The 27843-nt window shown below is 40.6% G+C and overlaps 2 protein-coding genes across 2 annotated transcripts; one reads left to right on the forward strand and one right to left on the reverse strand.

Annotated features, from left to right (window-relative positions):
• Window positions 1-1769: 1769 nt before the first annotated feature.
• LOC310936038 (DENN domain-containing protein 3-like) lies at window positions 1770-15403 on the forward strand (the record flags this gene model as incomplete). Its single annotated transcript, XM_083900061.1, has 27 exons — window positions 1770-1853; window positions 2014-2203; window positions 3024-3113; window positions 3204-3319; window positions 3420-3544; window positions 3736-3847; window positions 3958-4077; window positions 4182-4280; window positions 4990-5109; window positions 5358-5473; window positions 6637-6792; window positions 6890-6986; window positions 7070-7173; window positions 7312-7499; window positions 7614-7773; window positions 7869-8064; window positions 8161-8329; window positions 10008-10267; window positions 10362-10532; window positions 10693-10822; window positions 10980-11087; window positions 12248-12387; window positions 13131-13291; window positions 13407-13543; window positions 13726-13844; window positions 14160-14297; window positions 15185-15403. The coding sequence occupies 27 exons, from the start codon at window positions 1770-1772 to the stop codon at window positions 15401-15403; spliced, it is 3825 nt and encodes a 1274-aa protein (XP_083756187.1).
• Window positions 15404-16487: 1084 nt separating this feature from the next.
• On the reverse strand, window positions 16488-26897 carry LOC310929542 (potassium-transporting ATPase alpha chain 1; the record flags this gene model as incomplete). Its single annotated transcript, XM_083892332.1, has 23 exons — window positions 16488-16516; window positions 16639-16730; window positions 16823-16924; window positions 17995-18128; window positions 18236-18381; window positions 18581-18704; window positions 19207-19361; window positions 19503-19671; window positions 20880-21030; window positions 21143-21279; window positions 21410-21585; window positions 22125-22317; window positions 22423-22557; window positions 22707-22816; window positions 22930-23049; window positions 24068-24146; window positions 24264-24532; window positions 24665-24782; window positions 25675-25809; window positions 25924-26037; window positions 26151-26354; window positions 26460-26519; window positions 26808-26897. 23 exons carry the CDS (start codon window positions 26895-26897, stop codon window positions 16488-16490), a joined length of 3042 nt encoding a protein of 1013 aa, XP_083748458.1.
• Window positions 26898-27843: the final 946 nt, after the last annotated feature.

Below are 27843 nucleotides of genomic sequence, written 5' to 3' on the forward strand. Positions count from 1 at the left end.
AAAGTATATTACTGATACATTGAGTTGTACATTTTATTATTTGGATTTGGGCATTTAACAAATACAAACGTGTATTTTTCTTGTAATTTTAATCTAATGCTGAGATTGTCTGATTTTTTTTAACTTTTATAATCTCTTTAATGTAATGAAAATGTCTCTTTATATTCCAATACTATTTGAAATGCTTTTCTCTTGTCATAGTTCTCCCTCTGGAGAGTTCAAATGTTCTTTTTTTCAAACCCACAATGATTGACATAACACAATTACCATTACAATTACCATTTTCCATGGAAACTGCTCTTTGTACTACAGTTTTCTGGATTAAAGTGGATCAAAGTGACAAATTGCCTTTTATTCACATTTTAAGACAAACTTGTTCACCTTAGATCCGAAAGAAATCAAAGTCCAGGTTGTTTGTGTGTTAGTCGTCACTTAACATTAGAAGAAGAACACCAGTGGAAAGGTTGTGCGTCAAAAGTTTATGCTGAAATGCGTTGCTGTGGAACTTGTTCTGTTTAGAAGCATCATATGATTGTTCTGTATATAATGATGATCATCGTGTCTCATCCTTGGAGAACAGCCGGTCATGCGGCATGCTCTTTTACTGGGATATTAGTGAAGTTATGCTGAACATTCATGCTGCTGATGGCTGCTTATCATTTCATTTCGGACATGTGATCAAAAGGACTGTAGGAATACACGATGATATCTCAGAAACCCCCCCCACAAATCATCAGAGAGAGAGAATGTTTCCAAGGGAGAAATGTTGGTTTCTTCATGGCCAGGCTGTTTGCGTTGATTTGATGTTTGTGTCCTAACGGCATGTCCAACGTTGCCCAGTTGCAAATAAGTTCCTCTCTGTTTCGATGTGCATGTGCATTTCCTCCTACGCACACATGAGCCTAATTTTCCAAGGGACTCATCCGTCTGGAGCAAGAGGGAAATGTGATTAGAAGTGTTTGACTGTGAAGTCACAGTGGGAGAAAGACTTTATCTTAGTGTTTGGATCTGTGGAGAAAATTAACCTGCAGTATATTATACAAAATAATAAGGAATATCCTTTTTCATGCCAATGTTGTCGACTTTAAAGCAGCTTGACTCTTCTTTTTCCCAAGTAGTCATGTGATTTTTTTTGGGGGGGAAGAAAATATTGTGTGCATGCCACTGCTTCTGCAATCTAAAATGAAAAGTTTAATAACCTTTTAACAATATTTTTCAAGACATCGATTCATGCAATAGTAATACAACTATATATACAAGTGCACATATTTACAATATAGTATTTAATAAAGTACAGTCAAATACACAGTGTTGTTGTCTTGGCTCACTGCGGCAGGTGTCGGTTGATTTTATTCAGGTTATTCACCTTCAAATATGGCTATTATCATATTTGCAAAATTGCTGTTCATTTCTTACTTGCCACATCTTGAAAGAGCCTTGAAAAAAACACGTTTCAGGAGATGTTGCCGAGGAGAACAGCGTTGATAATAGGTTGGAACAACTGCTCTGTCATGTGCTGTGTACTGTTGTGATTTAGCTGATATGTAATCTCATGCAGAAAGACAAAGATGACAGAAATGGAACAACGTTCCGCCTGATTTGCAAACACAAATCTCCTTTTTCCCTCCTGTCATCTCCATCTATTAGTTATTAACCGTCTGCTTTCATTTGTTCTAAGTTCTATCTCTGCTTTATCTCTATGTTTCTTCTTCTCAGCTACTTTCGGTGGTTGTGATTCAGCAGGTCTGAGTTGGGCCGCGGTTTCAGTCATGGCGGATCATCTGGTTTCTACTCTGCTGGAGGCCTGCGTGGTGGTTGGAGCGTCCATGGACAAACTCAGGGAAGCCTACCAGGTATTTGTCCTCCACTGCACCATGAATATGGTGACTATAAACCTAGTGATTGTAGTATCTTCATTGTTTAATTGATGTGGAAACTTCAACAAACACACAATGCGCAATATGTGAATGAGTTTCCCCACAAAACGTTCTTCTCTCCCTTTCTCCCACATAGTCTGTCAACAGTAATGGAGCCCCAGAGCACCTCCTGTTGGAGCCAGAGGTACTGCATGTCCTGGCACCTCCCTTTGTGAGCAGACCGCAAAATGAGAGCGATATGGTGAGTTCCCATGGAAGGAAGCGGCGCTCCTTTCTCAGGAAGAAGAGGGAACAAACTCCTTCAGCTGCTGCCACACCGAGCCAAGGTTTGGTGCCAGCTTGTGTATCCACTGCTCACATACGTACCTTTACATATAAAACATCATTATTATCATCATTATTGGCCAACGATAACTATTTTTCATGCAGCTTTATTCCTGAGCAAGTCCTCAGAAAGACGTATATGATTTCATATGATCCTAGTCGTGTTCTTTCTCTTTCAACTGCTGCATTAGCATGACATGTAGACTGTATGTTAGATAAAAAGGAAGACATTCGTGTTCATTACGGAAGCCATCGGACTGGTGAACACTAATGGTTCAAGAAATGGACATGTAGACACATTTTAGTTTTAATTATTTTTAAGTTTGTGTTTTTGTATTTCAGAAATGTTATGTATGTATGTTAGACTCTCTTTGTGTTTCTGAGTAAATCAGTGTTTTCGTGTCTGTGGTGACATTCACTGCACACAGAGTGATGGATTTGATGTCACGACTGATCGAGGGAAGGCAGAAGCACTGCAGATAAGTGAGACAGCAGCGAGATCTCCTTTCAGAAAGCTCTGCAGACTCACCTGATGAGTGGAGGGGAAGTCTAATGTCACTGCCTGACCTCCTTATCCTCATAGTCCTGACTTGTCCATGCAGCCTCTCACAAAGCTGCATTCCTCACTGTGGCTCAGTCCATGTCTGTTTTGGTGACACAAGTTACACAGTGGTATCAGCTGAGGTAGAGTATTAGCACCACCCCGCGACCCTCCAGGTGGAGGATAAAGCAGTAGATGATGGATGGAAGTTACACAGTGGAGCTTTAAATTGCCCCCTCAACTCTCATCCAGCTGCATGAGACTTTGCTTGGACATTGCAGGTGCAGGTGCAGAAGGAAGACGGGGAAGTGACGATTTCAGCGTTCCTAAAGACATCGACCTCATGGCTCTACCTCAGCTCTGCTTCCCGGGTATTTTCTCTTCTGATGTGCACTTAAACCCCTTAAGCATCACCATAGGTTGGCTTTTGACTTACTGGACATGCTTTCTTCTTTATCCAGGTGGGCTCAGAGTAACCACTGAACAGAGAGATGAACAGTTTCACTTCCTGGTTTTCACCGACGTCTTTGGCAACAAGACCCATGGAGTCGTTATGCAGTGTTACCAACCAATATTGGTACGCAGTAGCATATTTAGTACGACATGGATTGGGTTGGATTTAAAAATTCCCTTAAATCAAAGGTCACTGCTGCATTGTCTGTCTCGTGTTTTCACAGGAAGGGACGTCACTCTTCCACAACGGAGCTGGGTCTGCAAAGTTTTCGAAACTTTTCACTGCTTACAGTTTCTGTGTCATATCCAAGTATCCTTACTTCACTGCCCTGAAAGATTGTCTGTCATGGTGAGACATGGTGCACTACAACAACCGGCTTTGAAACATTTAAAACATTTTAAATCTTACCTGATACAATATACCAACTTAAGATCTGCTTGTCCGCAGATGAACACTGTTGTAGGTCAAATTAGAAAATGATTGTTATGACACTTGTTATGCATCAATCGCGTTTGTGTCTCTTTCTATTTCTTTGTTAGTCTGTTAATCCAGCTGAGAACTTGCCGTTTATCAGACATGGAAGAGAGAGTGAAGGAGTTTGCAGCCAAACTTTCACTTGTGCCAATCCCACCTCCTGGACAGTTGCATTTGGTGTGTTATTCTGTATTTCTGTCCTTTACATTGAATGATAAGCAATGTCTTTTTCAAGTTTTAAGTTTTACTCTTAATGTAACACTGTGTAATAATTATGTGTCTTCCAGATGTTTACTTTACGCCCTTTGACGATTGTTTTACCGTCCAGAGAAGACAAAGATCTCCCCGCTATAGATTTAGACCTCCATCTGCCTCTCCTCTGCTTTAAGCCACAACAACTGCTGCAGGTAAAACTCACTCCAGTTATTTTTGCTAGAGGGCAAGTGCAGATTAACGTCAACGCAAATGTCCCCTTCTGTGTCTGTCCATCTTCCTGTCCCTGTCTCTGCAGGTGTTGTCGTGTCTCCTGCAGGAACAGCGAGTGGTGTTATTTTCTTCTGACTGGGCCAGACTCACACTGGTGGCGGAGAGTCTGTTGCTTTTCCTGCAGGTCCGTTAAAAATCTAATCTAAGGCAAAGTAGTAGATTTACATCTCCAAATTTATTTGGTAACCTTTTCTTTTACAGTCCCCTAATTATCCGGTAGTTACCTGGTAAATTCATGGTGAGACAAAAGTGTTAGTAGTTAATTGCCAATGGTAATAAGAAACAAAATACAATGAAACTATGGCCAAAATACTGGGTAATTACCCAGTAAATCATAATGTGTTATTGGTAATAACTACTGATAATTAGGTAAATACAGCAGAAATACTAAGTACTCATCTGGTAAATTATATTATGTTATTGGAAAATTACCACTGGTAATAAGCAGGTAAGTATTTCCCTGTTATATGTATGGTAAATTAAGATGTAGATACCTTCCCTGTGCTTTGAATAAGCACAAACTCATACCATGTAGGTTCTCATATTATTACTATTTTATTAAGCCCGGCCAATTTATTATTATTATTCATGTAATACATGATTTTGCAAGATAAAAAAAACAGAGAGCCCTAATGTGTGTTTTGTGTTGGACTCCCCCAAAAATGAGATGGTTCATCTCAAGGGGCTATCCATTAATTAACCGTTTTGTTGTTGTTGTTGTTGTTGTTGTTGTTGTTGTTGTTGTTGTTGTTGTTGTTGTTTTTAATCAAAACATCTTTTCAATATTTTGGCCTTTAGTTTGTTCCTCAATGCCTCGCCATTGTTTTCTGCAGCCTCTCTCATGGCAGCAGCCTTATGTTCCTGTCCTGGCCAGAGGAATGCTGGACTTCCTCATGGCTCCGACTGCCTTCCTCATGGGCTGCCATCTGAGTCATTTTGAAGAAGTTGCTGCTGTAAGTTTATCACTTTCTAAAGTAGAACATTAGCTCCACAGGATATCAGAGGACTTTTTTTGTTTGCTTTTTCTGTCTTTGGCCAGAACTTTGTTTACTTTTAAATATGTATTGCAGAGAATGTTATGTTCACCGAAAATGTGTCCATTATTTTTTATCTTCGTTCATGTTAAAGTTTTTTTTGTCTGGTTTTACAGATCATAAATAAACTGAGTCATTATTTTTAATGTGGACGCTTTTTTGTCCAGGAAACGGATGATCTGATCTTAATCAACATTGATAGTGGAGGTGTCTCAACTTCTTGTTCTGATACTGTTGACCTTCCACACATTCCTCCAGCTGCGGCAGACTGTTTCACACAAAGGTACTCTATTATTGTTATTATTATTATTCTTTAGTGCTCCTCACCTATTAACCCCATTTCCAGAAAAATTGAGACAAAGAAAAAGCTTGGTTGTGTTTTTGCTTCCAAAGTTAATTCTGTGTCAAACAAAACAAATGTAGAAATTGAATTTTGCATGCCGATTGTTGCAGCTTCGCTGGTGGAATGTTTGGCCATTCTTCCTGTATACATGACTTAAGTTTTGAGCAAGACTTGAGTCCTAGATCATAGTCCGGGACTACTATCATAAATTTTCAAGAGGAGACAAATCTGTATGAAGCCACGCTGTGGTAACTCATGCAGAATGAGGCCTGGCATCGTCCTGCTGAAATAGTGATGGGGTAAAAGACATTGTCTTGACAGAGGCATTTGTCCCTCCAAATTCCAAATATAAGCCTCTGCATCAGTGGTACCCTCCCATACTCGCACACATATCATCACACACGCCTTTCATTGATGCCAGAATGGGGGGTGTTTTTTTTGTATCTGGTACACTTAAATCCAATGTCCGTCTCACCCAAAAACCTGAAACGTGGACTCATTTTACCACAGAACATGTTTACTCTGGCTTTCAGTCCCTCTGAGATGAGACAAGATGACCCAGGGAAGTTGGTGTTATTGCTGCACAAAGCTGATATTATTGATTCCTCTTTGCGTAATACAGTTTCAGTATTGGATTGTGTTGTGACCGTGTTTTTCCAAAGTACTCTGCGATGTAGCTATGTCCATCACAGAAGCATGACCGGTTGACCACGTTGTTTCTTAAACAATGCTGCCTGAGGGCTTCATGTTCATGCTCATTCACTGTTCAGTCTCTGTTCTTAGCCTTTATGCACAGACTTCCCCTGATTCCCTGAATCTTTTCACAAAATTCTATGTAATCTTAAGCTGAGAAAACATTGTTTTTGACAGATGGTGAGCCACGACCAATTCCCATTTACAATCGTGAAACTTTCCAGATCAATATTACTTGTGCTCCCTTTTCAGCTTCACAGGTCCCAAGTCTGTTGCAGTAAGACATACTTTAAGTCTCGTTGAGAATATGTCCTGACCTTTCTTGGTATTAGATTTGAAGATGTTTATCAACAGTTAGCTTCCCAAATACTTGGCCAAAAATATGGAGGCAAAGCCACTTTGTTTTGTAGATGTCAGTCACTGCAGATACATTTCGACCTGAATCAGAGCCACCGCGCAAGCTGCCCTGACATCGACGAACAGCGAGCACAGAGAAGAGCGTGGCAACGCAACCTCAACCAAGACATCCAGAGGATCGCACTGGAGCTGCTTGTCAACATCTTCAGGTTCTGTGTGTATTATTTAGGCACTGAGATACAATGGGAGGGTTCTCCTCAATGACAGTATACATATTCATTTATACTTTACATTTACACTTTACAGGGATGTTAGCTGTCATCTCAACTATGAACATCGAGTGTTTAACAGTGAAGAGTTCCTGAAAACCAGAGAGCCAGCAGAAAAACATTTTTACAAGAAGGTAAGTAGTATTGATGTGACATTTTATGATAATGGAACACCAGGTGTTCATCTGTAAATGATGACATGACCGTGTTCTTCTAGGTGTTGGAGACGCACATTTTCCACTCCTTTCTCAAAGATCGTCTCAATAAGAAAATGGATAATTATGCTCGCATGGAACTCGGCACTCGCTCTGAGATGCAGAGGTATGATATTTAATTTAGTAATGTTCAAGATATAATCCCCTGTTGTTACTCCTTTTGATCAATACAGATAAACACGACACTTGGAACTTGAGTGTTTATGTTCTATGCAATGCACTATGTCTGTAATGTGGCCTCCAGATTGAAGGCTATGGTCGAAGTGCCACGCAGACCCACGATGCAGGAGATTCAAGCCCGCAGAAGGAGCTCCCTCACAGACAGCAAGCTGATTAAAAGACTGGGCATGAGCCTTCCTAACTTGGGAGACGACCAAACTGTTGCCTTCCATAGAAATGCTTCACTGAATGGGATCCTCATGTCTGACACTGGTGAAACTGCAGGGAAATTCTTATGTATTATTTACTTATGGATTTATTTCAACAGAAGATTTAATGTTCTTTTTTTAATTTTCTCCTCCTCCCCACATTCTCCTTAAACTCTAGCTTTGAGGACTCCTCCGAAGCCTGTAAAGGTGTTCAAACTCCCAGACTTCCCAGCGTCTCTGTCCTTCCATTCTGTCCAAAGTTATTACAGTGAGCTCATCCAGCACCTTGGGAAGGCCATCTTCTCTGTCAAGAATGAGAACTCTTCTCTGCTGGCCAGGTACTGTGCTCTCATCATGCTTTTGTTTCAGGAACAACCAGGAAAGCCTTATTTTTTTCCCCTTGAAGTAAAGTAAAAACTTTTTCCTATCGTAGATTTTACTACTTGCGTGGTTTCATCAACACCTTGTGTTTACGGCGACTGGATGCTCTGAGTGATTTCCAGAACCTCTACAAGACGGACACCGCCATCTTCCCCACGCAGCTGGTTACGTGGCTCGTGGACTCTCTGCACCGAGACGAGAGACAACAAGCTGATAGACGATCCGAACTCAAGAGACTCATCCTCAAGGTCGGTCAGCTCACTAGTGGCTGTGGGAGCTTTTCAGTTTGGATGTGTATAGTGCCGCACTGATGTTGGCGATCTCATGTATCTTTCATCTATCAGGTGAAGACGGAGAACGAGAAGACGTCGGTGCAGCCCGATGACCACGTTAAAAAGTTTGAGCTTCCTCGAAAACCCCTGCATCAGGACGAGTTTGTGCGTTGCATCCAAGAATGTGGGATTGTTAAGGACGTAGCGACCATACATCGATTATTTGATGCTTTTACTGATGGTAAGTGAAGGAAATAGCAAGCTCTAACAAGCATTCAGTACAATTACATGTGCAATATATATATATTGTAGTGGTTATTCAAGTTCCAGATCCAAATCCATTTTGAAAGATGCAGATTGGCATTTTTCCATGTCCATGGATTAGATGAGCTCTGTGCTAGCGTAATTAAACAGAGAAGTGGTTGTACAGCAGCAATTATTTTCTCCACCAGTGTTAAATGAAAGATTGGATTGATTATAATCAGTGACAGCTACCAGATGATCTGCTTTAATGCTTTGTACAGTCTGTACAGCATGTTCTCTTTTAAAGGACTCATATTATACCCTATTTCTCCAAGTTAACCTAGTTCCCTGGTGTCCTAATGAACATGTCTGTGACATGAATGGATAAAGATGAGTGAGTGATCTTTTTTTCACACGTTGCTGACTGATAGGGCCTCCAGAGTCCCAAATATATGGATTTAAACAATTAAAAAGTGGATTTAGCATAATATGTCCCCTTTAAAACATTATAACAAAAGTTTCCAAATGAAGAGAGAGAGAGAGACACACACACATACAGGACAATGTTAATATTATACAGACTATAAACTATTAGATAAGTCTTTGCTGGATCAATGTTGGGCAAAAAGTATTCCATCCATCCTTCCATCTTCTACTCCTTTATCCTCCACATGACAGTCATGGGGGGGTGCTGGTGCCAATCCCAGCTGACATAGGACGAAAGGCGGTGTCCACCTAGGACAGGTCGCCACTCCATCACAGGACCACATAGAGACAAATAAGTGTCACACTCACACCTATGGTCAATCTATAATGTACAAAAAGTAATAATAAACAAAAACTAATAATGAAAACATGGAGTACCTGGAAAAAGTAATCCCACAATGTTTTTCCACGTATTTTGAACAGAGGAGACCAAGCTTTATTGAGACTGGAATAGAAAGTTTGCAGATATTGAGCTGCAAAACAGCTGAAAACAAATTAAATTGTTAAGCTATTAAAGCTGTACTCAATCTGTCCTGATACATACTTTTACATTAACAATGGATGAAATGACCAAATGTAGCTGTATGTTCGAGCAGCTGCCGAAAACACTGACTCACACGGAGCTAAAAAGTCACAATTTCGATGGAAGTTATTTCAGCGGTGGGAAACTTCTGTGAACATTATGTGATCGTTAAATTCAATGTAATGTGTTTTCATATTCATATTCACACAGATTGCAATTTAGTAAATGTTATTACTAAACCAAAGGGGGGACACACGAGAGAAACAAAGAACCAATGTCATGTGACTTGAAAATTGTTGCTCAAGTTCATGGTGCGGTAACTCCACAGACCATTGAGACACATGACTCAAAGTCTCTCTGGTTACCACACAAACACACCCTGACACGGATCATTCCATCTTTTCATCAGGATTTCATTTGCTGTACTAATTGATCAAACACGGTTGCATGAAATAAACAAATAGTACAGTTGTTGTCCCGAAGCAACACTACTTGGATTGTTGTGATTATTATTTGAGATCTTTGACCCTGTATGTGGAAATAATTTAATCCGTTCATGTGCATAATATTTTCTGCTCGTGTTGTTCTTCATGTGTCTGTGTGTCTCTTTGTCTTGTTTCATCTTGTTTGTTCACTGTTTACCTCTCAATCTCTATGGACATCTTAGGGCAATCAAAACAGTTGGACCCTAAGCTCTTCAGACTTTTTTACAACTTCTGGAAGGAGACGGAGGCTGAAGCACAGGATGTCAACCTGCCCGCTCAGGTCATCGACCACCTCGACAACAGTGAGTGCGTCTACAAGTTGTCGTCCTGTGTCAAAACCTCTCACGGCGTCGGGAAAATTGCGATGACGCAGAAACGTTTGTTCTTGCTCACCGAGGGACAGCCAGGCTACCTGGAAATCACAAAGTTCAGAGACATACAGGTCAAGTATCTGTAATCTTTATTTTTTTCTAAAAAAAACATGTTTTAGACACATTCAACTTACTTCAATAAATATTTACCCCATCTCTTTGCAGGAGGTAAAGATTGCCTCAGCTCCATTTCTTCTTGTTCGCATTCCTTCCCTTCGTATCCAGACCACCAGCAGGCCTGAGGTGTTCGAGGCCAACCTGAAGACAGAGACTGAACTCTGGAACCTATTGGTCAAAGAGATGTGGGCCGGACGTAAGATGGCCGATCAACACAAGGTAAAATCTTAACAATATGTTTATATGGTCGCAAATAATCAGAATAAATCAGTATAAATCTGCCTGTATATCCTGTATACAAGACGTTGTCCTTACGCCTCCCCACACTGTACTAACCTGTACCTCATATTTCTTTAACATTCCGCTTATGTCTCTCCAGGACCCTCAGTACATGACTCAGGCTCTGACCAACGCCCTGCTAATGGACGCTGTGGTGGGTTGTCTGCAGACTCAGAGGTCCATTATTGCTGCGTCAAAGCTGGCTTACTTTGATAAGATTAAACACGAAGGTTGGGGCTCACCTCTGTTTTCCTATGTCAATGTTTTTCTCCCATTTGCAATCAATGTGTATACTCCCTAGTAGTATTGTGTTATCATCTCTTTCATGTGTCTACTCACCCTCTCTTCCTATAAACATTCATTAAGTGTGTTTGTTATGACACCCAGTGCCTATGATGGTGCCTAAAACTACCTCAGAGACTCTCAAGCACAAGATCAACCCCTCACAAGACCTGGCTGAACCTCAGACTGTCCGCGTACTACTGTACACACCAGGTACTGTTTAGTCACCATTGTAATCGTTTTAAGTTTAATTTGATTGAATTTTCATCTATAAGAAACACAATGGCACATAACACCCCACTCCTATTGTCCAGAGTTAAAACTGAAACACTTGTATAACAATAACTATTAATGATAAAAGTCACTCATGTTACCAGTAAATAAATACATACAGATAAATAAATCTGAGTCAATTATGAAATTTAAAGAAAATCTAAGCTTAATATATACATTCTTCATAAAAACTCACACTCTAGTTCCAGCTGGCAGCAAAATCTAAAAAATAATGTACAGACTACAGTCAGACATTCGACAATTCACCCACACAATAATTGTGAGCCCCAACCTGTAATTAATTTACAGGACGATCACTATGTTTTAATATTTAGATCATGACTATATAACTATAACATTTGTGTGACTGTGTATAGGACAACAGTGTGTCTGATGTATCATACATGACTATAATAAATGCCCCCAAAAGCAGAGCTAACAGACGTCCCCTATACATTGTTGTCACACTGTTCATCATCCTTATAGGCACTGATTTCACACAATACCAAATGTCACAGTGCTTTACAGTTCAGAGGATCAAATATGTAGTGATAATCCGTTTATTTATTTAATCAGTGTTCCTTACAGTAACTGAACTGTCATCTTATCATGTGCCTCACATCGGTTTAATTTACCATAATGTCTGCTGCACACTGTTAAAAAGTCACAAGGCACTCGTTGTTCAAATGGTGTCAAGTCGTCCCAATGATTTTATAACGGCGTCAAGACAGAAAATGGGGCAAAATAGGGTTAAAACATAGACACAGAGACTGTATTTTTAGGTTTGTGTGCAGTGAACAGAAGGGAATTACACATGACTTCATCTGTGAGCGTGCATGCACTTGTAACTGGACTTGTAGACATGTAAAGTGTTTTTTTTTTGCCAACAGACGCTCCAGGGAAACATATCCACATAACCTGATTAGTCTTGTTGTGTTGAGCAAAAGCTTTAGTCTTTTTTAAAATGTTCCACCTGTTTTCACTGTGACAGAAAACAACAGCGTCTGCATGCCAGTGTTGAAAGAAATAAATATAGCAGAAAAAAAGTATTTATGAAGTGATACACTTGCCCTTCTCTCCCTCCCTCCCTGTCACTCCAGGTCATTTGACTTGTGACGTCTCGGAGGGTAAGAAGAACCCAAAGCTGTGGGTGGCTCTTAGCGGTGGAAAAGTGGTCGTGTTCGATGCAGCGAGCTGGTCCATGTTGGAAGACTGCATCCAGGTTGGAGAGTTGCAGCTGGTGAGAGCAGTCTAAAACTAAGGTTTTACTCGATTGTTAGATGTTACAAGTCCTTTTGTCCATGTGCACTAGGTGTTTTCAGATCTGTCCGGTACAGGGTGGGTGGAATAAATGGGTGTGGGGTGGGATAGGTGGGGGTTATTAGTATTGAGGGAACCATTGAATACAATAAGACAGATGAAATCATGATGTAACTTTGATTTTGATGAATTCTGAAATTGCTATTTCTTTTGTTGTTGTTGTTATTGATAACTTTCAGTGACTGTAATGGATTAAAATTAGCAACGTACACATTCCTAAATACAAACCTCACAACTCAGTATAGACCAGCTGAAATTCACAAATCACAAAGGCCTCTGTGCAACCTTGGCATAAATTCTCTATAGTGTTTTCTTCCTTCCATCATTCCGTCATGTTGAACTCTACTGGGGGGAAAGGACCGATAACTCAGCTATGCAGTCCTCCCCAATGTTGATTCTAAGTATCAGCGGAAGGTGCCGGACCTTTTAGAGTAGAGTCGAGCCATGCTAAAACTGTATAGTGGAAAAGCGCCATTAGATGTAAGGCTGTAAAGGGAGTGTGCAGGAAGCGCAGAAGACTCATTCTGTAAGGTTCATATGAATTATTGATAAATAATCCCCCCCCCCCCCTCCAAAAAACAATGTCTGTGAGTGCTGGAGAGCACTACTACTACTACTACTACTTCTACTGTGTATGACGCCCATGTCACGTTTTGTGTGTAGAACTGCATGCTGGGATTGGTCCAGGAGCAGGTTTGGATCGGCTCTCAAGACTCTGTAATCTACATAATTGACACTCACAGCATGTCCTGCAACAAACAGCTGACTGAACACAGACATGAAGTGACTGGCCTCACAATGGACACCAAAGATCAACACAACAGGTAGAGAGGCATTAATAATTCTGCTTCATTTAGCAGTCATTAAACACTAAGATCACTGTCGTAAATGTAAGCCTCAACATTTAAGTATAAATATATAATTTTCTCTCTTTCCTAGTGAGCAGTTGTACTCCTGCAGCTGTGACGGGACAATCCTGCAGTGGGACTCGGTCAGCCTCAAAGTCAAGCGACAGTTCTTCCTGAACTGTAACCATCTCTCCTCCATACAGATCCACGATGGCATGCTGTGGTGCTGTATGTTTGCCATCCTCTTTGAATGATAATTATATTATTAACAGTAGTAGTAGTATCAGAAGTGTACAAGCCAACTGTCATTTTATCACTCTTGTGTAAATATCTCCTCACGGTTCATCTGCTTAACAAAGAAGAAGGGTCTTGATGATGATGTGTGTGTGTGTGTGTGTGCGTGTGCGCAGGTTGTGGTGACAGCATTGTAGAACTGAAGAAGAGCGGGACACCTCAGCGGCGGATGTCGCTTCCCGACGACCTGCGGTGCATTCCCGGTAGCTTCAGCAGCTTCATTGTCATTCCTGAGGTGACTTTCTCATCCTGATCCAATGTGTCAAGCTACTGTATGTCATGTCTACAAATTAATTAGCAGGTCATGTATGTTGCCTAATTCATGGATGGAAGTTTTCAAACCAGGGTAACATTAAGCATACATGTACTCTAATGAGTGTGATAGTGACATGATTCTTAACAAAACTGTAGTTATTTCTCATCACTTTGAAATATCCAGAAAAGACAATATTGCGTAACTTGTATGACTGTCAAATGTTGGTATGCTACAGACTTTGTTGGTGTTTGTGTACAGATTTCACAGTGTTCTGTGTGTGTTTGTTTGTCATAGCAAGGTCAGTTGTGGACGGCCTGTGCAGAGTCAGGAGAGCTGTGTCTCTGGCACATTACTGATCACCGATGTCCGTATAAAAGAATCTCCCTACCGGGCAGTTCAGGGGTCACCTGTATGATTCATGTCAAGGACCAGGTGAGTTATCACAAAGCAATGTTGTCTCTCTTGTATCTGTTTGTATGCATGTTTAATACTGTGGTGCAGTGGTTAGTCCCAGTGCCTCACAGCAAGATGGTTCACCGTCAGGATGTTTTCCCTGTTTCCAACTTCTTGTTACAGTACAAACACATACAGATTGGAGTTGCGTTAATTGTAGATGTAAATGGTTGACTGGTTCTTGGTCTGTTTGTTGGCCTTGGGATGGACTAGTAAAATGTCCAGGTTACACCCTGCCTCTCACCCAGTGTCACCGATAGCTATATCTCACTCCACAAATAAAAAAAAAAGTGCTTTAGTTGATGCATAGATTGATGGATGGCCTTGGTTGCATGTCACTGCTGTAAGAGCTAAGCAATGGTCAACTGACTGAATCTACATCTATTTTGACACAATAAATGCTTTTGTCATTTTTTTTAAGGTCCATTATATAACATCAAGTGGGTGTTTTGGCAAAGAATTTTATGTAGTACCAATATAATGCATGTATTAGTGTATTATCACTTTAAAATACATATAATTTATAATTAACTAAGGGCCTTGAATGGACAAACCAGTTATTGTGTGAATTTTGTGATTTGAAGCAAAAGCTTACTGTGCAAATTAAAAAAAATACTAACCCACATAAACCTGTTGCATAAACAGATGAAGAAGGAGGAGAAAATTACGAGAGCAGAGACGAGTGTCCTCTGTTTGTTGCAATCTGCTGTCCAATCATTAGATGTCACCATTTCTCAATTTCCCTAATTGTAATCTGCAGATTTGTTGCAGGCTTAATAGTATTATTAACAGGAATCTTGTCAATGGAATGCCAATAAGTGTGAACTGAACTGCTTCCTTTGGTTGTTCCTGTCTCCTCCCCTCAGATCTGGGTGGGCTGCCGTGGCTGGCGCACTGTCGGAGGGGAGTATGACGGCCGGATAAGGAGTCAAGTGTTGGTAGTGAATCCTGAGAGCCACACTGTGGAAAAGGAACTGCAGGCTCATTCAGACAGTATCCAGACACTCTGCACAGCTGAGGACAGATATGTCCTGAGTGGCTCTGCGCGCCGTGATGGGAAGATCGCCATCTGGAAAGTGGAGTGAAACTAGGAACAAGGAAAAAGAACTAAAGATGCAAAGTAAAGGTATTTCACTTGGTGGAGTATCTTTAAAGAAAAAAAAAAAGCCACATTTCATTGGTACACACACAAAACAATGAAACCAGCTCTTAGAAATTACATTAAGTAAACGTATAAAATACTGAATGTAATATAGGTATTTCTTTCTCCTTGAAAATATCGAGTTAATACCGTGTGCATGTCCTGTTTTAAAAACCTATCTGTGTCATCTGCCATCACATATTTAAATGCCACAGTGTAGTTTTATTGTCTAGTACTAATAATAAATTAAATGATTAAACAAACATTATCAGGTATTATCACATACTGTGTGATTACGAGCCCATGTTCTTTAGGTTGTTTACAATGACTACATTCAGACTCCCGTGTCAGAGTATTTTACACTTCACAGTTTGAGTCCAGCTGCTGCTTAATGATGTATATTTTAAAATTAGGTTCAGATGAAAAAATTAAGTTCCAGGCGAGTGATTGACTTACTAGTACAGTAACAGTGCTGCATCTGTTTGAGGCAAACCCATCCTGAATCTTGAAGCAATGCTAAGGTTTAATTTTTGTTTAGTTCCAAATGTTGTGGAACAATTTTTCAGAGATGCACTTGTCTCCCCTTCCAAACATAAACAAAATTAAATTGTTTTTGTAAAATCTTTGTGTGCACTTTATTCTTATCCACGGGGCTTTTATGAGTCCTTGTATATCAATTAACATATCCTACATTTCCAGCTATTACCATAAGAATTCATAAAACCATTTTCCGGAGAGAATCACAAGTTGAGCAGACTATTGAATTAAATGACAACCTTAAAGTGGTTGACAAACAAATTAAAACGCATGACATGTTGAAATTGTTTCTAATCTTGTGTCATCTTCAGCCTGAAAATTCTTTATTAGTAAAAATACACTGCAGCCACACTCAAAGAGATGGAACACATTCAGTAATGATTACAAGTAATATGTTAATATCAAATGCCAGGATAATCTATAAACACACAGATCACAAATTAATATGAGTGATGTTCTCATGCACGTTGACGGAAAGAGCTTCTCTGATCTCAGTAGTATAACTCCTGATCCCACCAACCTGAAAGAGCACAAGCCATAGATTACAACAATACCATGATACTATAACACTAATTCACAGTAGAGTTGTGACTCGATGGAATTTTAAATGACGTGAGTGAGGGTTAATAAAGTTTAACTTACTTCCTGGATATCTTCTGACTCCCAGTTTCCTGATCTCATCGTATACGAAGATTAAAATACCATACGGAAGAGGAATTAACCACCACTGGACCCTAAAGCAAAACAACACAGACAAGCATTTCCTTCTAATCCAGTCTGAGATTTGAGATGGTGACTGTGAGAACGAGGATATGTGGTCCTTTACCTGATGGGCATGAAATTAAAGATATTGGGCATCCCAGGACAGTAACACAGCAGATTACCAAGGCAGAGCTGGAATACTATGGCCGTAACCAGGACACGGTTCCTGCACATAAGTAAAGACGTAAACGACCAAACAGACACCCAACTAGAACCTTTTTACAACCTTAAATACAGATTAGTTCAGGTTTCCATATAACATGGACTGTCGTAAGCACAAAATGGGCACGATGTCTCGACATGAAAGCGAAAACAGATGAGACTTATATGAGATGAGATTCATACATACATGTACATCATTTATTATTTTAATGATGTAAATCTAATGCTAAACAACAGGGTTAAGCATCTTGGAGTAATGTGTGATCAACACAAGTTGGAATATATACTCGACAAAATATAAACGCACAAACTTGAAATGGTGAACAAAAATAGAATGTCATGACATTTGCTCAGATTCTTGATGCATTTGTTTATGGAATGATTTTTTTTTTTGCTCAAACCCAGTAGTCCAGTGTCACTTGGCCACTCCTCCTGTTGACTACAATCTCAGATTGAGTATTTCAACTCACGAGAGTCACGGAGCATGGCAGAGTGGTGGTCAATATGCGTGACCAGTACACAGACACTCCTTATGGTCTGGTCAATAAAAGGGCACACCAAAATGTGGACTTTTGTCACAAATCATGAGGGAGCGTGCCATTGGCATGCTGAGTGCTGGGTTGAGCGTTACAGCTGTGGCAACACAACTGAATGACGCCGTATTCACCAGACATGTCACCTATCGAACACCTTTGGGATGTTCTGGATAGGCGTGTCCGCCAGCGGGTTCCAGTTCCAGTTCCCCAGAACGGCCGACCCCCATTGTGTTCTTCCTGCCATTACTCCAGGACGTTTGTTTTGCCATAGATCCTAATGCTCGCAAATTAAAGCCACTTTATTGATAAAGTTGTACTGTTATTTTTGGATAGTTACTCTGTTTTGTCACATAACAATAACTACAAGTTTTTCTTTGTGCGTTTATATTTTTGTTGAGTGTAGCATAATAGTGTTCCCCGCACTCTGAAAACTGTGAATGCAACCAAACATGTTTAAACAATACAGACACAGAATTAGTTTAAGAAATGACATCATGATCACGATGACCCATCATGCTTGTAGCGGGTATTTACTGACCTGAAGAAACCTTGCTGGAACACAGACAGACGTCGCGTTTTCCTGATAATCACATCGAAGATCTGACAAATCTCGATGCTGACAAAAAACACAGTGTAGCATGTATATTGCTGGTACAGCCTCTGACTGAAGGTCTGTTAGCAGGGGAGAGGACATAAGGGAGGAGTTAGTTGGTTTCCGTGCTGATATTTTGTGTCTGCAGTTTTAAATGAGATAGGATCACCAAGACGACTACACTCACCCATTCTTGTCCATAGTTGTCCTGCAAGTCCTGAAGGTGAACATCCTCCCACTGAGACCGTAGGCCGACACACATGAGTGGGAACCAGCCCTCTTGGGCCATAGCTGCGAAGTAATCTGTAAAACCTGCAAAAGACTCGATGGCTCCTAAAATAAATGGGTGAAAAATGGGTGAATTACTCTTTCAAATTATATGAGATTAGAGATTATATGAGGCTATATGAAGTTTGATCTTTTTCATTGTACAAATTATAACAACGGAAAACCTGCATCTAATAATGTCTATTGGTTCAGTTAATTCACGTTTTGTTCACTGTAGAGCAAACACACACACACTCTCTCTCACCTATCTGGAAGTATGAATACGCAGCCAGGGCTTCATTAACCAGGCGATCACGACGAGGGTTCCTGGGCTTCAGATGCATGATGTCACTCTCTGCTTTCTCATAAGCCAGAGAGACCGAGGGGAACTACAGGAGATACCAAAAATGATACCATAATATATCACTAAAGACTAAATCCCCTGCCGTATAAAGGATGAGGCTGTTGATTCAAATTCATTTGTCACGGTTAAAAACGCAAACAGATACTAGACACTAGGGCTCAGACGATAGTCTTTTGTCACAATTGATTAAATGTGTCTTGCAGCTCTGTTTTATTTTCATTTCACAAATACTGTCATTAGATAGTATCAAAAATTGTGATTTTTTTTATTTTATTTACTCCCAAAACCAACAAAATTGAAAGATACATTTCTTGAGACAGTAATTCATGAGTCATATTTTGAAAATCAGTGCACACTGCAATCAGTTTGACATTCATCTAAAACTGAACAGGCACAATCCTGAGGAGGAATACAATAAGATAGTTTAAATATCAAATGTCTTTCCCCACTCTCCTCATCTATCACAATGATAAATAGCACCTGTAGTGGTCATAAATAAGAGCTTTTACTACAGCACTCTTACTCACAATGTCAGTGGCCAGTTCAATGAAGAGAATAGTGATGCAGCCCAGAGGCAGAGGCACACTGACGGTGATGTAGATCAGATAAGGAGTCAGCTCAGGAATGTTTTTGGTGAGCGTGTAGGCAATCGACTTCTTCAGGTTATCAAAGATCAGACGGCCTGCGGACAAAGTTCACACAGTGTTCAGTGAACAAATCTGAATCCCGGCTCTCTCTAATCTACTGCCGTCGAATAAAGACTGGACTAACCTTTATTATTAATAGATTATTGCATTATTCGTGTGTTTTTACTGAGCCTCACCTTGCTCCACTCCAGTGACAATGGAAGCAAAGTTGTCATCCAACAGGATCATATCTGCAGCATTCTTTGCGGCGTCCGACCCAGCGATTCCCATGGCGATGCCAATGTCAGCCTTCTTAAGAGCTGGTGAGTCGTTCACGCCATCACCTGTTACAGCGACAATGGAACCCTGGGAGAAATGGAGGATGAAATGTCTTTCAGTGTCACACATCTTTCATACCCATTCACACTCTGCCGGTACAGCTGTCACAAACAAGTGTCTCGCCCAATGACACATTGTTATGTAGACTCACAGAGCCGGAATCAAATTTATAACCTTTCAGTTGAACGACATCTACCAAAGTCATTTTCCTGTAAGGTACTTTTACTCAAGTATCCCTTAAAGCACCAGTGTGGAATCTCTATCGTCCCCCTGAGTAATTACCAAAACACTCCAGTCTCTTTCACCCAGCTTTTCTCTCCCACCACACGCACACACACACCTGCGCACATATTATGTTCTCCATATAATGCATACCCTAGCCCCGTACCCTAACCTTAACCATCACAATGAAATACTTCATTCTAACCTTAAAGGGGACATATTATACCCTATTTCTTCAAGTTAACCTAGTTCCCTGGTGTCCTAATGAACATGTCTGTGACATGCTTTGGTCAAAATACGCTTCAAAAGGATGAAGCACCACAGCAGTTCAATCACCCTGCCAAAACAGCACTGTTTAGAATGCTCGGTTTAGTAGTATCTCTTTAGATCCACCTTAAAGGTCCACCTTAAAAAAAACGTAACTTAAGGAACAGGAAATGACATCAGCCACAGAGGCGACTGGGAGCTAACAGTAGTTAGCATTTGGAAAAGTGATCATTTGCAGGCTCTAGCAGGCACATTGTCATCATGTATCCACTGGACAGATAAATCCTCTGAGGCTGGAAGTTTGTGTAGAACTCTGTGCTGCACTGTGGAGCCAAGAATAGAACTTTTCACGGACTTCGCAGACTTCCGGTTTTCCGAGACCATTGCGGAGCTACGTGGGACAACAATTCCAGGAATATAGCGTCTTGTGGCGTCCCAATGAGTGCGGAAGTCAACATTGCGTGTTTTATCTCCTGTACTTAGACTGAGGAGGACCACAAAAACATGAGTGAGTCATCTTTTTGGGTCCCAAATTTTGCACAAAACATATTTTGCACAATATGTCCCCTTTAACCCAATTCTTAACCCTCAAAAAGCCCTTCAGATTTATGAGGACCAGCCAAAATGTCCTGTCAAGTTCGAAATGTCCTTATGAAAGGACAGTTATAATGAGTCAAAACGTGTGCCACACAGTTGAACAGTGTCTTGCTCAACAATATAAATCCATGTGCTCTGTGTCTATTTACCAGACGCTGACAACTCTCCACAATAATCAGTTTCTGCTGAGGTGACGTTCTTGCAAACACCATCTCAGGATGGTTCCGTAGAGCCTCGTCCAACTCTTCGCTGCTCATGTCTTTCAGCTGACCACCACTGATCACACAAGCACGGGCGTCCCTGCACACAGTTTAAACAGACAGGTCAAATGAATCTCATGTAAATCTTTATAATACGATAATGATGTGGAGTTCTGATGGTCTTTGTCAGCGATGGCGAATCAATTGAACACCTCTTGTTGACTTGTTCGACAGGTATGCGCTTCCTCAGGGCGATATCTTCCACTGTTTCACTGCCTTCTGTGATGATACCAACGTTAGCTGCTATTGCTCTGGCTGTAATCGGATGGTCTCCGGTCACCATGATAACCTGAGGTTTTCAGAAACAGGAGCAAGAGAAGTAAAAGCACAGACAAATCCACAAAGTGCAGTCTCTAGCCATTCAAAAAAACAACAAAATCAAACTGTATTGTGTTTATTATGTGTTTACGAGTACACACCCTGATTCCAGCAGTTCGACATTTCATTACTGCATCAGGGACAGTGGCTCTTGGAGGGTCAATCATTGAGATGAGACCAGTAAAACACAGTCCTGATGTGGTGAAATTCATCTCGTCAGGATCAAATCGATATCCGCGAGGAAACTCTCTCTCGTTGAGGTAGAGATGACAGAAACCTGGGAGGAAAAAAGGAAAGAATTAGATGAAAATTGCAAATATTAGCAAATTCATATTCGGCGTTATATAAATAATCAAAAACAACAACAACAACAAAAAAAGCTTCAGGTTTGACCAAATATCTCAGGTTCCCTTTTGCTTTCAGTAAATAGAGAACAAACTGTGAGACAAACTGAATGGTTTCCTTTAAATGTGTGAAATCATTATCTATATCGATAATGATTGTAATGAAACTTAGATGTCATCGCCATCATTAATGATATCAACAGATCAACAGAAATGATAGCGATCATGATTTTGGCCTGTACATACTCCACAACAACAGAGAAATGTGTTCTTTTTCCCAAGATGGCAAGAACAAGAACAAAGTTCGTTCTGGCCAGGACATTTTCATACTTCACCAGAAACACAAATGCAGAATTCCTGGGTGATGTGTCATATACAAGCTGCAAGAACTCCCAAACAGGAGAGAGAACACATGTCTCTGTTCTTGTGTAGTGTGTCCAGGCCTTTAGTGTTACCAAAAGAACTTCCTAACCCAGCACTCTCTCTCCCAGTCCTCCCAGGTCCATGTATGCAGTCTGAAAATCTTCTTTCCATTGCTCATCCATAGGCAACTCCTGGCCTTTCATTAAAATGGTGGAACAACGCTCTAAGATGCGTTCAGGTGCTCCTTTCATCACCAACAGGTAGCGCAGGTCCAGTGGATCCTCCAGTTCGTGAATAGACAGCTGAAGAGAGAGGAGGAGGATTGATGAAACTGTGATGATGCTGTAGAACGAAGAGTATTATATTAGGTAAGTATTACAGATAAAGCCCAGATTTTCTGCACTCACTTGGAACTTGTTGGTGGAGTTAAAGGGAAGTTCCACCACTTTCTTGAAGCGATCGCGGTAATCCACGATGTTCCCAACAGTGAGCTCGGTGAACTTCAGCAGAGCCGTCTCTGAAGCGTCTCCCACGACAAGCCTCTGAAGAACAAATGGTTTTATCCATGTGAAAACAATGTGGTTGTATAAAATTAAAACATAAAATACATTATCTTTAAATGTAAACCGGAGCAGGACGTAATATCTGTCTGAACAATGTCATCTCCACTCGTCTCCCAATAACGTTGTACCTTAGGAATAGGTATTCCTTCTTGATCAGGTTTGAATGTTGCTCTATTACACAGAGAAGCCACTCTCGCCAGTGAACGCCACGTCTCTGATGACTGGTCAAAACTTTTGCCTGAAAATCACACGATTACTATATATACACAACAACAGCATGCAGAAACAACACTGATCTACTTCAAAAGAAAATGCTTTGCACAAAAAACAGACTTTCATCTCTGTGTTCACCTGACTGATCCTCTGTGGTATCAGCAGCGTGGATGTGGTCGTCGAACCAGAGGTGAGCTACAGTCATCCTGTTCTGGGTCAGGGTGCCGGTCTTATCAGAGCAGATCACTGAAGTGGACCCTTAACATGCACAGGTTTGAGGTTACAGAGGTTTATAATGTGATAATTCAGGTGTGGTTCAATAAGGTACCGACACTGAGATCCAGCCTGGGACAAAGACTCATACACTTGCTGAAAACATGCCTGACAGTGACGAAAACTGGAAAAACTCTGGTAATGTCTATGATATCTTGGTCGAGACTTAATCTTAGACATACTAACTGGAAACTTAAGTTTGTAACTGCTCACTCTTCTGCAACATCCTCCAGACAGAAAATCTGCATTTGTAGCTCGTCGACCATTATTTGTTTGTGTCACTTATATGAATCTGAAGGAAGAAAACTGAAGTCTCAAAATAACTCCAGATAAATTCCAGTGTGCCATGCTGTAAAATGACAGGTTTTTCTTGGCTTTGGTACAGGGAGTGAGCAGAAACTTTAGCTTACAGTCATACAAAACTGAAAAGCAGCAGATTTTTCCTTGTGCAGCTAGAGTACAGCTATGTTTTCAGTGATGGTGAGCATTTGTGGCTGGTTCCTGGTGACAGCAGCACCTTGTGGGGATATACTGCAATGTCAACGTGGACTTTGAGTCAAAATCACACACAAAAAAACTGACCTATCCCTTTAAAGGTGCATTATGTAATAAATCTAAAGCAACTGGCCATAAAATCCTCCTAATATGTCACAGAGACTCAGGAATAATGTTCATATAACAAACTGAACTCACCAACAACAACAGTACAGCCAAAATATTTGCATTAAAAAAATATATTTTGCAGACTGCAAATCATGTTTATGTTTTGAAATCATGTTTTGGCATGTGGCGCCACCTACCGCCGTCTACCAATCATTGCAGTCAGTAGAGTCTCAGCTGCCGAGCAACCACGGGTTGCCAGTTACGTCAGCAAAACGAAACCTAAAAGACCTCGGTATTTTGAATTTGAATGTAGTAACCGTTTTTGGCCACATTCTTACATATGGTACCTTTAAGTATCCATTTAAAATATGATTTGACCACATCATGCAAAAAGTCTCACCTAATGTCTCCACAGCTTCCAGGTTTTTCACAACACAGTTCTTCCTGGCAAGTCGTTTCGCAGTCAGAGAGAGACACACCTGTCCCCCAAAGAAAGACACAGACTTTATTTTACACACAATATAAATAAAGTAAACATTCATGCCTAAACCATGTAAAATACATGAGTGGAATTCCACATTAGTTCAGTCACTCACGGTAACCGTAGCGAGCAGCCCCTCCGGCACATACGCCACCACAATGGCCATGAAGAAGATCGTGGCTTCAAGGAAGGCGTAGCCGATAAACATGGCCACCACGAAGAAGGTGAAGCCAAAAAAGATTGCAAGGCCAGCAATGATGTCCACAAAATGCTCGATTTCTATGGCGATGGGCGTCTTCTCGTTGCCGACGCCGCTCGCCAAGCTCGCGATCCGACCAATGATGGTGCAATCCCCCGTGTTAATGATCACACCGGTGGCTACACCTGGAGAGTACGAAGTAAATCCTGTCAAGAGCTATAGGTGAAGAGTTAACATAGTAAACGAACAATTACTTATTTATTCTATTTTTATTGACTGCTATTTAATCAATAATAATGTACATGTTTGGACTGTACCTTCCAGGCAAGTAGTAGAGAAGAAAGCGATGTTTCTGGTCTCCAGTGGATTCTCATGAGTGCATTCTGGACTCCTGGTTTGGGGTTCAGACTCACCTGTCAAGGATGAGTTGTCCACCTGGAACATATACACACACAAAATGGCAATTTATTTACAATTTTGCATGTCCACATGATAAATGATGGGATTGGAAGTAAAGCTAGAGATCCTTATACAGCAAGGCTATTCAACTTAAGGGCCGGGGACCGGGATCAGGCCCTTTAAGCAATTTGGACCGGCCCGCGGCCCATTAACCCATAAATAATGAATGTGTTCTTAAAAAACCAATAAAACCATAGCTTCTCCTATTTCTGGCCCTTAGCGACTCTTTGCGTCCCTTTTTGTCAAATACTAGTACAGCTGTAATTGTAGGCCGCCTATGTATGTACCAGAATATTTTGCACTATGAGCCAAATGTAGCGGTACCTGTGTCTTGTTGGTACTGTAACTTTTATTTTTTGCACTATGAGCCAACTGTAGCAGTTGTACCTGAATATTATTGGTACTGTTACTTATATTTCTGCAAAAATAGCCTTTTGTGGCCATTGCACCTTAATGTTGTTTATATTGTTACCTCTAATTTTGGAAGATTATTATTATTCCCAAATGTTGGTGGTACTGTAACTGTAACCTTTTTGCACTATACTCAAATTGCATTGTACCTGAATGTTGGTGGTTTTGTTACTTACCTTTTTAGCACAAAACTAGCAGCTAGTTCAATAAATAAGTGCTAAATAATTGAAAACATGTTGTATATATTTGTATCCGTTTACTGTACACAAAATAGTAGTACAGGAGTTGACCGGTCCACTGGCTGGACACTCTTCCTAAAAAAGCTGGCCCTCTGGAAATTTTAGTTGAATAGCCCTGATATACAGTCTACAGTGGGACTCTTAACAATGACTTTTAATGTAGTATTTTTTCAAATCTGTCTTATGTGCTGTTACAGTGTGATTCATTTATTGTTTACCTTACAGGCCTGAGAGGTGATGATGCGGATATCGGCAGGGACTCTGTCTCCGCCTTTGACCTCCACCAAATCCCCCACCACCAGCTGATTGGCATTGATCTGGTTTTTCTTGCCATCGCGGATCACGACGGCTTGCTATTGGAAATTGAGATTAAAATTGCACGAAGAGAGGACACAATGAATAAAACATGAGAGAAACGGATATGAATGTAGATTATACATGCATGTTTTAATTACTGTGCAACACACCTGTGGCACCAGATTCTTGAAGCTTGCAATGATGTTAGTACTTTTGAACTCTTGGTAGTAACCAAAGCAGCCAGTTACCACAACGACAGCAATCAGGGTGATGGCCAAGTATAACTGGAATTAAAGTACAAAAGTAAAGTAAAAAAGTACCTAGATCCACTCTATTTTTTTTTTTTTTTCGACAGTGCATTAACTGCAGACACACTCAGAATGTCAGAACTACTCACGTTGTCAAAGCTGGCGAGGTTCCCTCTGCCCATTTCAATTCCAAAGGCGATGAAGCAGATGGCAGCTGCGACCCACATCAGACACTGCAGCCCTCCAGCCAGCTGCCTGGCAAACTTCACATATTCTGGGGTTCCTTTAGGAGGCTGCAGCTCGTTCGGTCCATCTCTCTCCAGGACCTGCTGGGCAAAGATGGAGGTCATGCCCTGTGGATGGAGAACACAAAAACAAATTTAAAAAGTGTTTTTTTTGTTTTTTTTTTGGAATGACAGCCATGCAGAAAGGAAGTTATTACAGAGGAAATTTCTTACCTTACTAACACTTGTGTTATATCTCATCTCCAGCTCACTAATCGTGATCTCATGATCGTCCTGCAGCAGACGGAGGAACAGAGGACATCAGTGATTCAGTAATGTGATTTATATACTGTGACTCATATTTTCACAGAAGCTGAGTTCATTACTTTTTTTTTTTACTCATGTGCTGCAGTTGAGCACCACCTGTAAATCAATGGTTTGTCTATACAGAGCAGAGTTCAGTATCGATCCATGAATTTAAAGGATTAAATTATGGCACAGTCCACAAAGCCTCTCCCCGCTGTCATCCTCCCACTCTTTTTTTTCTTTTTATTATATTGCCAGGTAACAGACATTACTCACTATGTCCATTTCTTTCTTCATACCCTCCAGTTTCTCCTTTTTCTTGATCTTTTTCTTCTTCTTGTCCATCTCTCCATCCATCTCGAACATATTGTAAGTGTCCTGTATGCAAAAATGAGGAAAACATTTTAGAACATATGGTAAAATAACAGCTCAGTAAATCATAGCCTAAAGAAATCTTGACATTATTGACTGTATATTGGAATATTACGCTAGTCTTGGAAGACTATAGACCAAAAAAAAAACCTTATACTAGTAGTTATAGGGATAAAGTGATAGAGTAGTGAGCCATCTGTTAATACACTCTTAGAAATAAAAGTGCTAAGTAGAACCATATACGGTTCTTTGGCTTGTCCTCATAGGAGAACCCTTTTTGGCTCCAGGTAGAACCTTTTTATAAAGGGTCCACCTGGAACCCTTTTGGAGGGTTCCACCAAGAACCCTTTTAAAACCCTTTATTCAGGAAAGGGGTTTTAAAGGGTTCTCTGGATCAAAATGGTTCTTACTGGAACCATTAGTGTTACCAAGAACCCTTGAAAAACCCCTTTCTTCGGGAAAGGGTTTTTCAGAAGCAAATGGTTCCAGGTAGAACCTCAGCTCTAGTAGAAGGAACCAATACTTTTTGGGAATCCTTATTTCTAGGAATTCATGTAATCAATTGACATAACACTATAACAATATAAGGTAAAATGGAATGTAAATCATTTCAAATTATCATGTAAAGAAATAAGGTCAATCACAGAAAAAGTGTAATAACGTACTGTGTTTGTCTGATCTAGACTGTGTTTTGTAAGATTATATCAAATAAATCAAAAGTTTGCTCACTTGTTTGTTACAATATTAAACAGCTTGGCTTCCGTCGCCCCCACGACCATTATTTAACCGGGGGAATAGTCATCGTCTGATCTGCTGAGTCTCCTACCTTTTTATTCATGGTTGCTGGCTTGACAGGAGACTGCTCTCCCAAATCAATGGAGGTCCAGGCAACTCGTTTTTTCTTTGCCCCTGAAATTTTGGCTGTGAGTTATTGTCCAGT

This window comes from Microchirus variegatus (assembly GCF_963457635.1).
Source record: "Microchirus variegatus genome assembly, chromosome: 1".
NCBI lineage: Eukaryota > Metazoa > Chordata > Actinopteri > Pleuronectiformes > Soleidae > Microchirus > Microchirus variegatus.